We start from the raw sequence: 12,503 nt of genomic DNA on the forward strand, positions 1-12,503 counted from the left end.
ATTATGATAAGCACGCAAGCTGTCCATAAAAAATAAATAACTAGTAAGCGAATCATATATCCTGATCGTGCAAGTACTACGAAGTACTGCAGATTATTTAACAAAACTTGGTATAATAATTAAGGGTCATGTATAATTATTAAAAACTTTTGTTGGTTTACCCAACGTCAAAGGTAAACTCACTGTAACTAAAAATAGAAATCAAAACATTTAACACATTTTTCTTAAAAAGTACATATTAATTTGAACGTGAAACTTTATATACATAGATTGAATTTGTCTGTGTGTGATTCTCTTCCTCAGTCCACCCATCTATTCATTGTTAGCTTAAGTTGATACTTGTTTTTGAACCAAACTTCTATATGTTCACGATATAAAAAAAACTTTTTGAAAAACCTCATTCGTGTTGATTTTATATACACAAAGAATGAACAGCACTTTATGCCTATTGCTGACACATTGTGAAACACCGAAATCATCTGTTTTATATTTTGCTATGATCACGACTGAATAAGCTATTCACCGAATCCAACAAATGTTCTTTGTGTGTTACGCTTCAAACGATAATTGATTTATTGTGCTGAAATAATGATGTCGAAACGTCATGAAAACGATGTCAATTCACAGTATATCAGTAGAAATAATCGACAATTTTTACGATTTGAAATAGTGAATTATCAGTTTTAATTCGCGGAAACACGCGATCTCTGAAGTGCAACGTGATTTAACATCAATATTAATTACACTCGAGATCACAACATCCTGTTGACGATCAGATAACCTGATGACGTACATTCCATCGTGCAGTAATGATATTATTTTCGTCAAATTTGAGATATTAATGAACTGATAAATTGCATAACATAATTTTATCGTCCAATTTGTGCAAAAAGGTGCCATGTGCCTTCTTATTTCAAGGTCACATGGTAGCTTTTTGCACCAATAGGGGAATATGTTAATACGTTATGCTATATCATGCATGGTATGATTATGAATGCACGTTATCATCATGAATTGTGTATTTATTACAAATGCAAACGTACATGTGTTTCACACTTTTACTGTTGGCGACTGTTTATACTTCCCTTTAAAAGTACGTCTTACTCTCAAGTTTGTTGGGGGACAAAACCCAATCATTTATATATGACTTACGTTAAGTTAAAATTTTAAGTTATGCGAATGAGTAACACAAAGTTTTTGAACATATCTGATGGTCCAATTTACAACTTAAGAAGCATTCAAAACCTACTGCGAAAGAAAAAGCAAAGCAGGAACAAATATAGTTTCTTGACTATTTATTGCACAAAAAACGTTGTTAACAAAGGTGAACAAAGGTTCAATTACAAAGGCATAAGGTAAGAGTAAGACAATACAAAAAGTTGTCAACACAAGAGTGACATGATGACAAAAAGGGTCACCATTGTTCTACCAGATCCAAATGATGCCACAATTTTTTAGCTCATGAAACACCAAGATTTTTTGTTCCTTGTAATGGTGACCTTGATTTTGCGAGAGCATGACAAACGTGAATTCAACTTAACACCTGCATGACCAAAGTATTACAGCCAAGTTTCTTAAAAATACTTCAATGGATACATAGGATATGGACAGGACACAAAAAATAGAGGCTCAAACATTTAACCTTGAAGTGTCACCTTGACCAAGTGCAGGCGTAACTCATGCATTTGCAAAATTACCTAAATGACCTTAACATTTTGACGCGTTTCACGAACATCCTTCAAAGGGTATAGGAGATATGGGACTGAAATGATTATCGAGCAAAGCTATGACCTTAAAGTACGACCTTGAAGTTGAGTCGGCAAAATTGATGCATGCCCTCTGCAAATCAACGATACTGTATAAACGTTTCATAAAGCTCTTTCAAAACGTATAAAAAATATGTAGTGGACACGTAAACAGAGGCTGTAACCTTTAACAAATAAGGCCTCAAGACTAACTCATACCTTCTTAAAATCGCCTCAATGCCCTAAGCATTTAAGCAAATTTTCATGGAAATCAATCAAAAGAAATAGGAGATATGGCGTAGTGTTTATGGTGTGACATACCGTCGGAAAGGCGAAGGACATTTTTCATTAATTCCCTCTACCGATTTGTGATTCATGATCGTTTAAACACTGATAAAGGTCAAATACAGAAATATCAGTTTTCAACATGTATATATACAAAAAGTGTAGTTTGAACAACATAAACATGTTAATTATTATCAAGAAAACACGCGAGGCAAAGAGTGAAGTGACTTCATAACTGGTACAAAATACAATAACAATAGTACACAACAGGAATGAAAGTAGTTAAAAAAGACTAGATAATATTCACACATATTTTTTACACAATCATGAATGACTGTTTACAAATGATCTGTACAAAGTTTTTATCGTTATAAATTGAAAACATTAACTTATACATAGAGAAACATTTGTGACATATTTACTCCATCAAGTATTTAATGAAAAACATGTTATAAGAAAAGGTGAGACTGTCAAATCAGTAAATATACAATATGTGTGTAATGTTTTATTTCTTGTTACATAAAAATACATTTTAATTGCAAAATAAATGATTTTATATTTCAATGACAACATGATGGTGGAAAAATATCAAATTGCATGTGGCTAGCAACTGGAACCTATGTTTTATGTTATTAAATGAAACATGCAGACCACTTGCAGTTCCTCAGAGTTGCATCTACGTTAATATCTCTGTAACCACTACAAGTAATCCATTCAACTCTAAAGGACATAATACGCGGTCACTTCTCAAGACCCAAAATTCTAACTGGTGAATCTTCAAACGTATGCACATTTGGTTCTAAGAAGCAGTGTAAGTGTATGTAGTGTGTTTCCTAAAAACATTAACATTTCTGTTAAATTATAAACTCTCTATACCACTAAACCATTTAATGTCAAACACAATATGAAGAGATTTTCAACCTTAACTGATATTTGAAAACAACAAATCAAACAAAGAATTATGAACAATGTACCATAATAATAAGTGTTGATAATTTTTTTAAAGACACTTTAATAAATAAGAATGCATTTTAGAGAATAAAAGCCTTAAAAATGACATATGGTTTTAAAACTGCATTATGAAACATTAAAATAATTGTAAAAGTATTTTCTATCGTCATATAGTAGGGTTTTTAAACAATTAATACCTTTTTACAATATTTCATGGATATTTTTTTGAGTAAACACATCAAAAGTTTAATAATAAATGAAGTTAGACACAAATGTGACGGGTTCTGAGAAAACAGGGCTTGTGCATGTGCGTAAAGTGTCATCCCAGATTAGCTTGTGCAGTCCGCATAGGCTAATCTTGGATGACACTTTCGGCATAAACTTGATTTTCGGTAAGGAGGGACTTCCTTGAAACTAAAAATACCATAAAAGCGGAGTGTCGTCCCTGATTAGCCTGTGCGGACTGCACAAGCTAATCTGGGACGACACTGTATGCACATGCATTAAGCCCAATTTTCTCAGAACAAGACACCAATGTACAAAATACAATCATATTCACATAAAGCGCTGTGCTAAACCTTTCCCACTCAGACACAAAGCAAGAATGGCTATATGCAACCAGCATAAAACCAGAATAGTCTGCAAGTAACCTGCAATCTGTTCAGGTTTTATGCTGTTAACTGCTAAAAATGTACATAAGGGTTCCAAACTTGAATCTAGTAAGAAAGGTGTTTAATTTAATTTGATTTTCTAAGAGACTACAAACAAGTCCAAATGCAAATCTGAGAGGTTAAGTGCTAACTGAAACGTAATGACTCGATAATCTCTGACGTCCGTGACAAACACTCTAAAACTGTGTCCAACATTACGTTGACTGGATTTTGATCATGTGTGAATATAAATTCTTCTATTGCATTTTTCATCAACACTTGTAAACCAGTCTGCCCATATGAAAACTCTCCGTCATGGACCCTGAAAACAAACAATTTGAAACTGTTAAGCTGCCCAACGTAAACCTGGGCCGGTATTTACCAAACATTCTTACACTTGAGAATACAGACTAGACTTAGAACCAAGAAGAATACATGCATGTCCTGTGTTTGAATATATACAGGCTACCACTGGTTATTATGTTATTAATAAAACGGTCTACATGAAGTATGAGGCTTATGTTGAGTTTGACAAAAACATTACATAGATTCTTGAATATTATAACTGAAAAAATATTCTTTATTATTAAACTCAAGCCTGAGAATTGTTTGGTTAATAGGGACACAGATGCTTTTTAAACTCGAATAAAGTATATAAAAAACAAAACGAAAGAAAACAATATTGGCACAGCTGTAGCCTTCTCACTAGTAAATGCTCACACAGAAAAACAAGGTTGAATACCCACGCCAGGCATGTGTATCTTTGTCGCAATCATACCAAATCCGATATTCACAATAACCCACACAGTGCAAGATCGAAACAATATTGAAAATATTTCCGCAAAATCTAAAAAGGTGAAACTTGCAGCTACAATTCAGTTAAAGTAAATAGGTTTAAACTTAACGTCTCAATAACCCCCTTTCAAAAAAAAAACTGAACAAAACGCAAAATTCTTACTAAATTTCATAAAATTACCTTTCAAAAACACTTTCTAGGTTCTTGTACATATTATTCTTGGAATGAATTGTTGAACAACTGGGTTGATGTACACCATCTTTTATTGAAAACGTGACTATAGTGTCTAACACAGAGTGTATTCTTTCTGAAAAATAAAGCACACACCGCACTTATAATATTTATAAATTTAAAAAGATCTCACCTGTTTTTCAATTATCGTTTCTAAAATATCACACTGCATTTTATTTTAAGTTATATATTTAAATATAGTAAATTTGTCAGTTTTAACAAATTATGTGTTAATAGTGCAAATAAAACATGTCTCAAAAATCAATAAAATTCACTTGTATTATTTTCAAAATCTCAAATATATTATATATATATATATAATATAATTTTTTTGTGTATAGCAACCAACAACACTTGCTTTTCTGTTTACCCCTTTTGTTTGTAAAATTAAATTCGAAACAGTATATAGGTGTTTATTAGTTTATTAGATATTCAACTATATTAAAATTATTACACAATTTGATTATTTTCAAATAAAAATGATGACTAATCAAATTGATGGGAAAATTTGAAAAATCTCATTCTTGGTTGCAAGCATAAGTTCCAAAAAGGCAAATTGCTACGAAAATATCTCATCTTTATAATTATTGCCATTATTATGTTGGAAAAACATTAAAATGTGTATTGTGTCTTACTAGTTTCTTTTTTTTTAAATAAACAAGTCAATATTCTAAAGTGGCTGAAAAGAGCATAATTTAAAATTGTTCTTAAGAAGTGATTCATGTGTTTCAGAAAGAGATTTGGGTGTTTTACAATAACATATTCATTGGAATGTAAATTAATGTAAATCAAAACTTACCAATTTTTTTGGCAATACTTCCTCCTGGATCTAAACTACTGCTTATTGCCAACAACGTGGATTTAATTACTGTAGACCAGTGTTGAATAAAGTGTGTTAAATTAAATGGCAAGATTGGGCTGTCTATAAATCTCACAGCAACAAGGGAAGCCACCCTGCTTTGGGCTTCCAGTTTAAACAAAGTTGGTGTTACCTCCCCTCGCTCAACATCATCCTGTAAAACAAAGAGAACAGTGTTGATTTATTTTAATAGTCTTTAATATATTTATGTAAAAGTAAACAACCTGAACAATAATAAGATTCACTACCTCTTGTTTATGAATATTCTTTCATTAGCATAACATATGGCATATTCTTTTTAAGAGTCAACTTCTTTAGATATAAAACCTTTGTTTCTTAAAATGACTTTTCATAAGATTAACTATGTTTTTGCAAGAAAGTGGAGTATTATTCCTGAAATGTGTTTACTTATTGCCACATTAATATTACACAAGAGCCGTCAAAGGACACTGTGCTGGACTTTCCTTGTTCCTGTTTTAAGTTTTGTGTGTGTTTTTTTGCATATTAGTAGGTAAGTTATTTAAGCTATTAAGTAGTTTTAATAAATATGTTTAGGGGTGTCAAATGGCCAAAATCTAAAATCCTGAAAACAAGCCTAGTATTTGGGGGTCAGAGCCAAAATAGGGGTTTATAATTCATTTAATTATGTCAACTTTATTTACAATATGTCAAAGTAAAATATACTACCGGTACTAAAAATTTGCTAAGGATCACTTTTTATAGTATGTGTAATTTGAAGTTCACCCCTAGCTAGATTCAGCCAGCGTCACGCATCAATGATACATCAATACATAAAAACACAATCAAAAACACACATTCTAATATCAAAACCTACAATATAACAATTTAAATTAAATTAGATTGAAGATAATGTGAAAATAAAAAGTGATCCTTAGCAAATTTTTAGTAGTATAATTTGTGTTTATATGACATTTTGTGACAAGAATTAAAAAATAACCAGAAAAAAATTCCTCTGATTTATATCAATATCAAAAGTGGTCCTTGAGGGCCTATATCCTGAATTCTGTATAATCCTGAACTTTGACACCTCCAAATTTTTTCTTAAGCTGAAAACATGTTTCTTTATTTAGTAACAGTAAACTTGACCTTCATTACACCTATCATATGTGCAAAACATGGACTGTGGTCAAGTATTCTAAATATGTTATAACTCCTAAATTTGTTTCCAAATTATTGACACAATTCTATAATATATTATTAGTGACTTGACTTTGAATGCAATAGCTTAATTTGTTTTTCAGTTATTAACCATTCCCTTAAACCCACTCACCCCATATGCATTCCAAAGCTACATCTGGGTATGAGATTTAAATGTTTTAAGCTTCATTACAAGTACTTTATTTGTTTAGTTTAGTTGTAAAATTACAAAATGTTAAAAGACCCATAATGATGACACATTTTTAACAAGACTAATCACACTTGGCCTTTTGGTTCTTTTAAATAGGGATAATGCATGTCTTAAGTTTGAATGAAAGCCATTCTAGAGAAACAAACTGAGCAAAACACTTACACCTGCCCATATACTGCACATGTACATTTCTAAGTGAAGAATGGCCAATTGGTTGATTTTAATATGGGGGATACATGTTCTAAGTTTGAATGCAAACAATAAAGCCATTCCTGAGAAACTAGCCTATTGAAAAACTTTAAACAAGCTCAGATGCTGCTGTCCATGTTAAGAAGGGGGCAGCTAGAATACATTGCCTTTTTTTTGAGAAGTTGAGCTAAAAAGACTTAAACAATCAATATCATGCATCAGTTCCCATAAACTATACTGATGATTGTATTGAAAATATCACCAAGTCATAAACATACCTGCATATTATCTAACTGTGTGGCCAGAGAAATACAGGAAATCCCAAGTTCTTGGAACAATGGAGCCTCATTCTGAGAGTAAGTGTACAAAGGCCTGTCATTGGCTAAAACCTTGGGATCCCTTGTTTGAATCCAATCCTCAGCCAATGAAAACTCTTTGTTTAATGGATTGGGCACCTGAATCAGAATGTATGTTGTGTATGTCATTAATTATAATACAAAGATGTAATGAAACTATGGTACAAATTTGTGTTTAAGCACAATCAAAATATCTTTTTTTCAAAAGTAATTGTTAACAGACCAATTGACTTCCTACATATATAAAGGTGAACAATGTATTAAAGGGACTTGTGCACATATTGATTGTTGTTAATTGCGTTTAACAAATATATGATTTAAAGAACTCCAGTATAAGACAAAAATAAAATAAAATAAAAAGAGAGGAAAAAAGTTGTTCACACCTACTAGGCTGGAACAACTGACCCATGGAGTAAAAGTCTAGTGTCTAAACCACACTGGGCTTCTATATAATTCCATCTATTTTACACTTTATATAAGCAATTCATATATTTTCACACAACATAAGGAAAAACATCAGAACTCTCTAAATTTTTCAATGGTTTAACTTTCAAAAGTGTAATTTCGCTCATTGATGTACATTTTTTATTTGAATCTGTGACAAGTTGAAAAAAATTATTTTTGACAAACTGTGAACAAGTCCCTTTAATATGTTAATTTCACATTATGTGAGATTTCATAACAAAATTCTGCGATTTGTAAATTTATTGGTTATAGCCTTATTCTTATAACATATTAAAGAATGGTGTTTTTAAACAAAATATTCTTACAGAAGTAGCAATGAAGTAAATACACACAAAACATGCTAAAAGTGATTAGTATTTACCATTAACATAAACAAGTATCAAAGAAAATCTATACCAGTTTTGTACAAATATATTTTGTTGAATTAATATAGTTATGAAATTGATTTTATAAAAAAAAAATCAAGTTTCCAAAACCATAACAAGTTTCAAAACACATCCACAAAATCACAAAACTAAATAAAATATTCTCAATGAACCTTTCCATACATTATCATTTATAGTTGAGAGGCGTAAATAAAGACTGTATCATTTACCAGATTGAAATCTAGCTACAGCGCAAGCACAATGATAAATAAATATGATTTTTTTAAATATATTTTCGCACAATTGAATATCATACATATTCATCCATTGAAACACCCCTTTACGAAAATACTGACACTCTATTTGTCAATGTCAACTGAGGTAATACATTAAAATACACAGGGTTGTCTTAAGTATACTTCAATATACCCAGGTAAAAAAATACTCTTAAAGGCACCTGACCATACAACGGGGTACTTTTTAGTATATTTTTTTGTACCCTGGGTACTCTGATGTATACTTAAGAGTACCTGGGTAATGATTTAGTAGTACCTGAACAAAAAATAATCAATTGAACAATACTGACCATATCTGATGCGTGCCACACAAGGTCTGCAAACCCTGGACTGGACTTCCAATTAAGAGACTGTGCAGTCACCCAGCCAGTATGCTCATCAGTCAGATGAATGTATGCCACAGTGGAGTCATGTAGACCAAAGCGTCTCCTCTGAAAGTTATGGAAATACTAGTATATTTCTGCAGTGATTTAAATTAGAACAAACCTGCAAGCCCTTTTCTGGTCAATTTATAATCAGGCATCAGATTTTCAGATTTATATAAGCCTCCTGAAAAACTGGGCACAATGCTTTTGTGTATAGTGTTGTCCAAGAATAGCCTGTGCAACACTTTCTGCTTCTTGAAGGGATTTTCTTTTAAAGGAAGTCTCTTCTAAACAAAAATACAGATTAAGAAAAAAATAGTTTTCTCTGATTAGCCTGTGACTAATGCACAGGCTTATCTGGGATGACAGTTAATGCACATGCATTAATTCAAGTTTTCCGAGAAAGAGGCCCATATACACAGGCATGCTACACTTTTGTTGGCTTCAAGTTATACTTGATCAAACTGTTACTTTCCCTGACTGCATATTGTCAAAGAAGGAATCTCCTACTAAAACATTAACAATAAACAGCAAAAATACTTTGGAATTGAGTCATGTGTAAAAACCACTCAAATTAATTTTCTTTTTAATATTAATTTCAGAATGTTTAAGGGTGTTGATTTTGATTTCCAACATATATTATAATATGAGATGCGTTCTGATAAAATGGGGCTTCATGCATGTGCTCAAATTGTTAGTTCAGTCCATATTTTAGTTTAGAAAAGACTTCCTTTAAACAAAGAATTTAATAAAAGCGGAAAGTGTCATCCCTCATTAACCTGTACAGACTGCAAAGGCTTATATGCAGTGACACTTTACACGCATGCATTAAACTCAGTATTCCCATAACAGCCTAATAATTCATAAAGGCGATAGAAAAGATTTCTCATCCCAAGATCTATCTAGTGTACAATTCCTTATTTTGTCATTCATTTAATTTTTACAAATATTTGGTGTCACAGAAATTTCACACAATATAGCATTTGTAACAAACTCACACCCATTTAATGTTACCAGTTTTCTATATGTAACTGGTCACTAATTCTAGTCTCACTTGTAATACTGTTATTTTTAACCTGCTTTCATATGGTTGTTTTTATTTCCCTGAGGGTTATTTTAGGTATTAAATCGAGTAATATATACAAACCTGTGTATATTTTGCTATTCCAACGCTCATTTCTCCCAAAGTAGTCCACAGAGCGAACTTCACGGTGCGTCTTGGTCTCCAACCTTCTGCCCGTCTTATGAAGGTCATGCTCTCAGCAAGGTTCAACAGAGCTGCCACATTGCTGATGAATGATGAATTGCTCAAGGATTGAGAATCAACCCTCAATTCAGCACCTACTAAAACCTCTTGATCTGCAAGCAATATTATACAAATGGGTCAGAGATTGCGAGTCAACCCTCATTTCAGCCCTACTAAAACCTCTTGATCTGTAAGTAATATTATACAAATGGGTCAGAGATTGCAAGTCAATCGTCATTTCAGCCTTACTAAAACCTCTTGATCTGTAAGTAATATGAAAATTAGTGGCATTTAAAAATATGCAAGGCTCCCCTGGCTTAAAATGTTCTGTAACCAAATTTACCTTTTGATGTCTGAATTCTTAATATTTTATATATTTTATGGGTGATAAAGATGATAAACTTTTATCCAAATGAAAATGTCTTTAGCCAACTTTCCATATTTGTAGCAAGGCCAACAGAGCCCTGAAAATGAAACTTATTCCATAGTGTACATGGAAAGCTGTCAAGATCATCATTCAACTGTCTACATGAAAATAAGACTGAGGGGTTTTAAAACATCATAATTTTGACACTTTCTAGTGAAAATAGGCTTTACAGACACTATTAATACTTCCACAAACATGTATTACAATATTCAATTCAACCTGCCATACGCCAAAATATTGTATTGAGATTTCACGTTTATTTGTTTGACACAAAATAGCATTTAACAAACTGTTTGTTATGTGAAAAAGAGAACATATAAAATTGTGATTTTTTATTAATTAATGTTAACCCTTTGATAATACTATACTAAAGCTAGCATTTCCAAAACCAGTTATCAGTCAAGGACTCAACATCAACTTTCAAACCAATATGTCTGGTCAAAATACTTTGAATGTACTATGAAGATCTACCTGCACTGAACTCAAATCTTTCAAACCAATGTTGTTAAGTCAAAACTACTTTGAATGTTATATGAACATCTACTTCCCCTCAGACTTAATCTATACATCTGCCAATGCATCAAATACCCCCACCTATTGCAAAAATAGGTAAAAAACAACAACATATAACATTAAATTTCTTAAGTTCTAACTGTTTAATTAATGATCTGTTATAAAATACTGAACAATAATTATTATTTATAAAGCAATTCTTTGTTGTTGATACTAAAGGTTGATCCATCCACATAATTAAATTGAACACATCTTGAAATGACGGACCCAACTTCCTCTTCTTTTTTTCCAAAATCATAAATTTACAAGTTTACCTGTCCATGAAAAAGTTGTTTTTTAACAGCAAAATTTTATTCTAGCAAATATAAATAAGGAATCAATAGTTCAGTCTAACTCGTAATCATCTTCAGTGTAAAGTTAAAGTTAGTTGTTTTATCTTTGTACCAAAGTTTTTGAACAAAAGCGAATATAAAACAAGATGAGTTTGTGAAACACTATGCCCCCCCTATATATTTGACATTTGACCTTAAAAGATGACCTTGAACTTGACCTTTCACCACTCAAAATGTGAAGCTTCACGAGATACACATGCATGTTAAATATCAAGATGCTATCTTCAATATTGCAAAAGTAATGGCCAATGTTAAAGTTTGACGCAAACCAACAAACAGACAGGGCAAAAACAAGTATAGACTGGGGGACATAAAAATCTGTTTTATAAATGCTTTTTCTACTTGCCCGCACATCTAGAATCGAAAAGATCTTGCACTGATCTTATTCTGACCTGCCAGGGGCTATTAGACAAACGTTAATGTCCAGCACTGAAGTCTGATATAAAGTCTTACAAATAAAGCAGTTGGTTTAGTGTTTTTTTGTGATCAGGCTACATATATAAACCTCTCACTCTGCGATAATGAGGCTTAATACATGTGCCTAAATTGTTGTCTTAGATTAGCCTGTGGTGGAGTCTGCACAGGCTAATCTGTGACAACATGTTCTTTTAAAACTGGATTTTTTGCCAAGAAGAGACTTTCTTCAGTCAAAAAAAGCAGAAAGTGTTGTCCCCTATTAGCCTATGCAAACTACACAGGTTAATCTGGGATGACTGTGACTTTACATACATGCCATAAGCTTTGATTTCCCAGAGTGAGGTCCTTATTATTAACCCTTTGCATGCTGGGAAATTTGTCGTCTGCTAAAATGTTGTCTGCTGTATTTCTAAAATTAGCATTTTCTTTGATTTTTTTCAAAGAATACCATAAGAATAGCAAACAGTTTGGATCCTGATGAGACGCCACGTTTTGTGGCTTCTCATCTGGATCCAAACCGTTTGCAAAGGCCTTCAAAATTTGGTTCCAGCACTGAAAGAGTTAGCACCTGTAAGCTAGTTCAAGT

The 12,503-nt window shown here is 32.1% G+C and overlaps 1 protein-coding gene and 1 non-coding gene across 2 annotated transcripts in view; one reads left to right on the forward strand and one right to left on the reverse strand.

The window, feature by feature from the left end:
• Positions 1 to 1,280: 1,280 nt before the first annotated feature.
• LOC127833391 (uncharacterized) overlaps positions 1,281 to 12,503 on the reverse strand; it is a 46,643-nt gene continuing 35,420 nt past the window's right edge. The window contains exons 7-12 of the mRNA XM_052358615.1: positions 10,070 to 10,281; positions 8,848 to 8,988; positions 7,354 to 7,530; positions 5,458 to 5,671; positions 4,608 to 4,734; positions 1,281 to 3,953 (exon numbers count right to left, since the gene is read on the reverse strand). Coding sequence (XP_052214575.1) covers positions 3,779 to 3,953; positions 4,608 to 4,734; positions 5,458 to 5,671; positions 7,354 to 7,530; positions 8,848 to 8,988; positions 10,070 to 10,281 — 1,046 coding nt within the window. The 3' untranslated portion in view covers positions 1,281 to 3,778. The remainder of the gene's footprint in view (positions 3,954 to 4,607; positions 4,735 to 5,457; positions 5,672 to 7,353; positions 7,531 to 8,847; positions 8,989 to 10,069; positions 10,282 to 12,503) is intronic.
• On the forward strand, positions 4,145 to 4,231 carry LOC127836740 (small nucleolar RNA SNORD116). Its single transcript, XR_008028917.1, has one exon. It is a non-coding gene; the product is annotated as a small nucleolar RNA SNORD116 (small nucleolar RNA).

The sequence above is a fragment of the Dreissena polymorpha genome, chromosome 6, assembly GCF_020536995.1.
Source record: "Dreissena polymorpha isolate Duluth1 chromosome 6, UMN_Dpol_1.0, whole genome shotgun sequence".
Taxonomy (NCBI): domain Eukaryota; kingdom Metazoa; phylum Mollusca; class Bivalvia; order Myida; family Dreissenidae; genus Dreissena; species Dreissena polymorpha.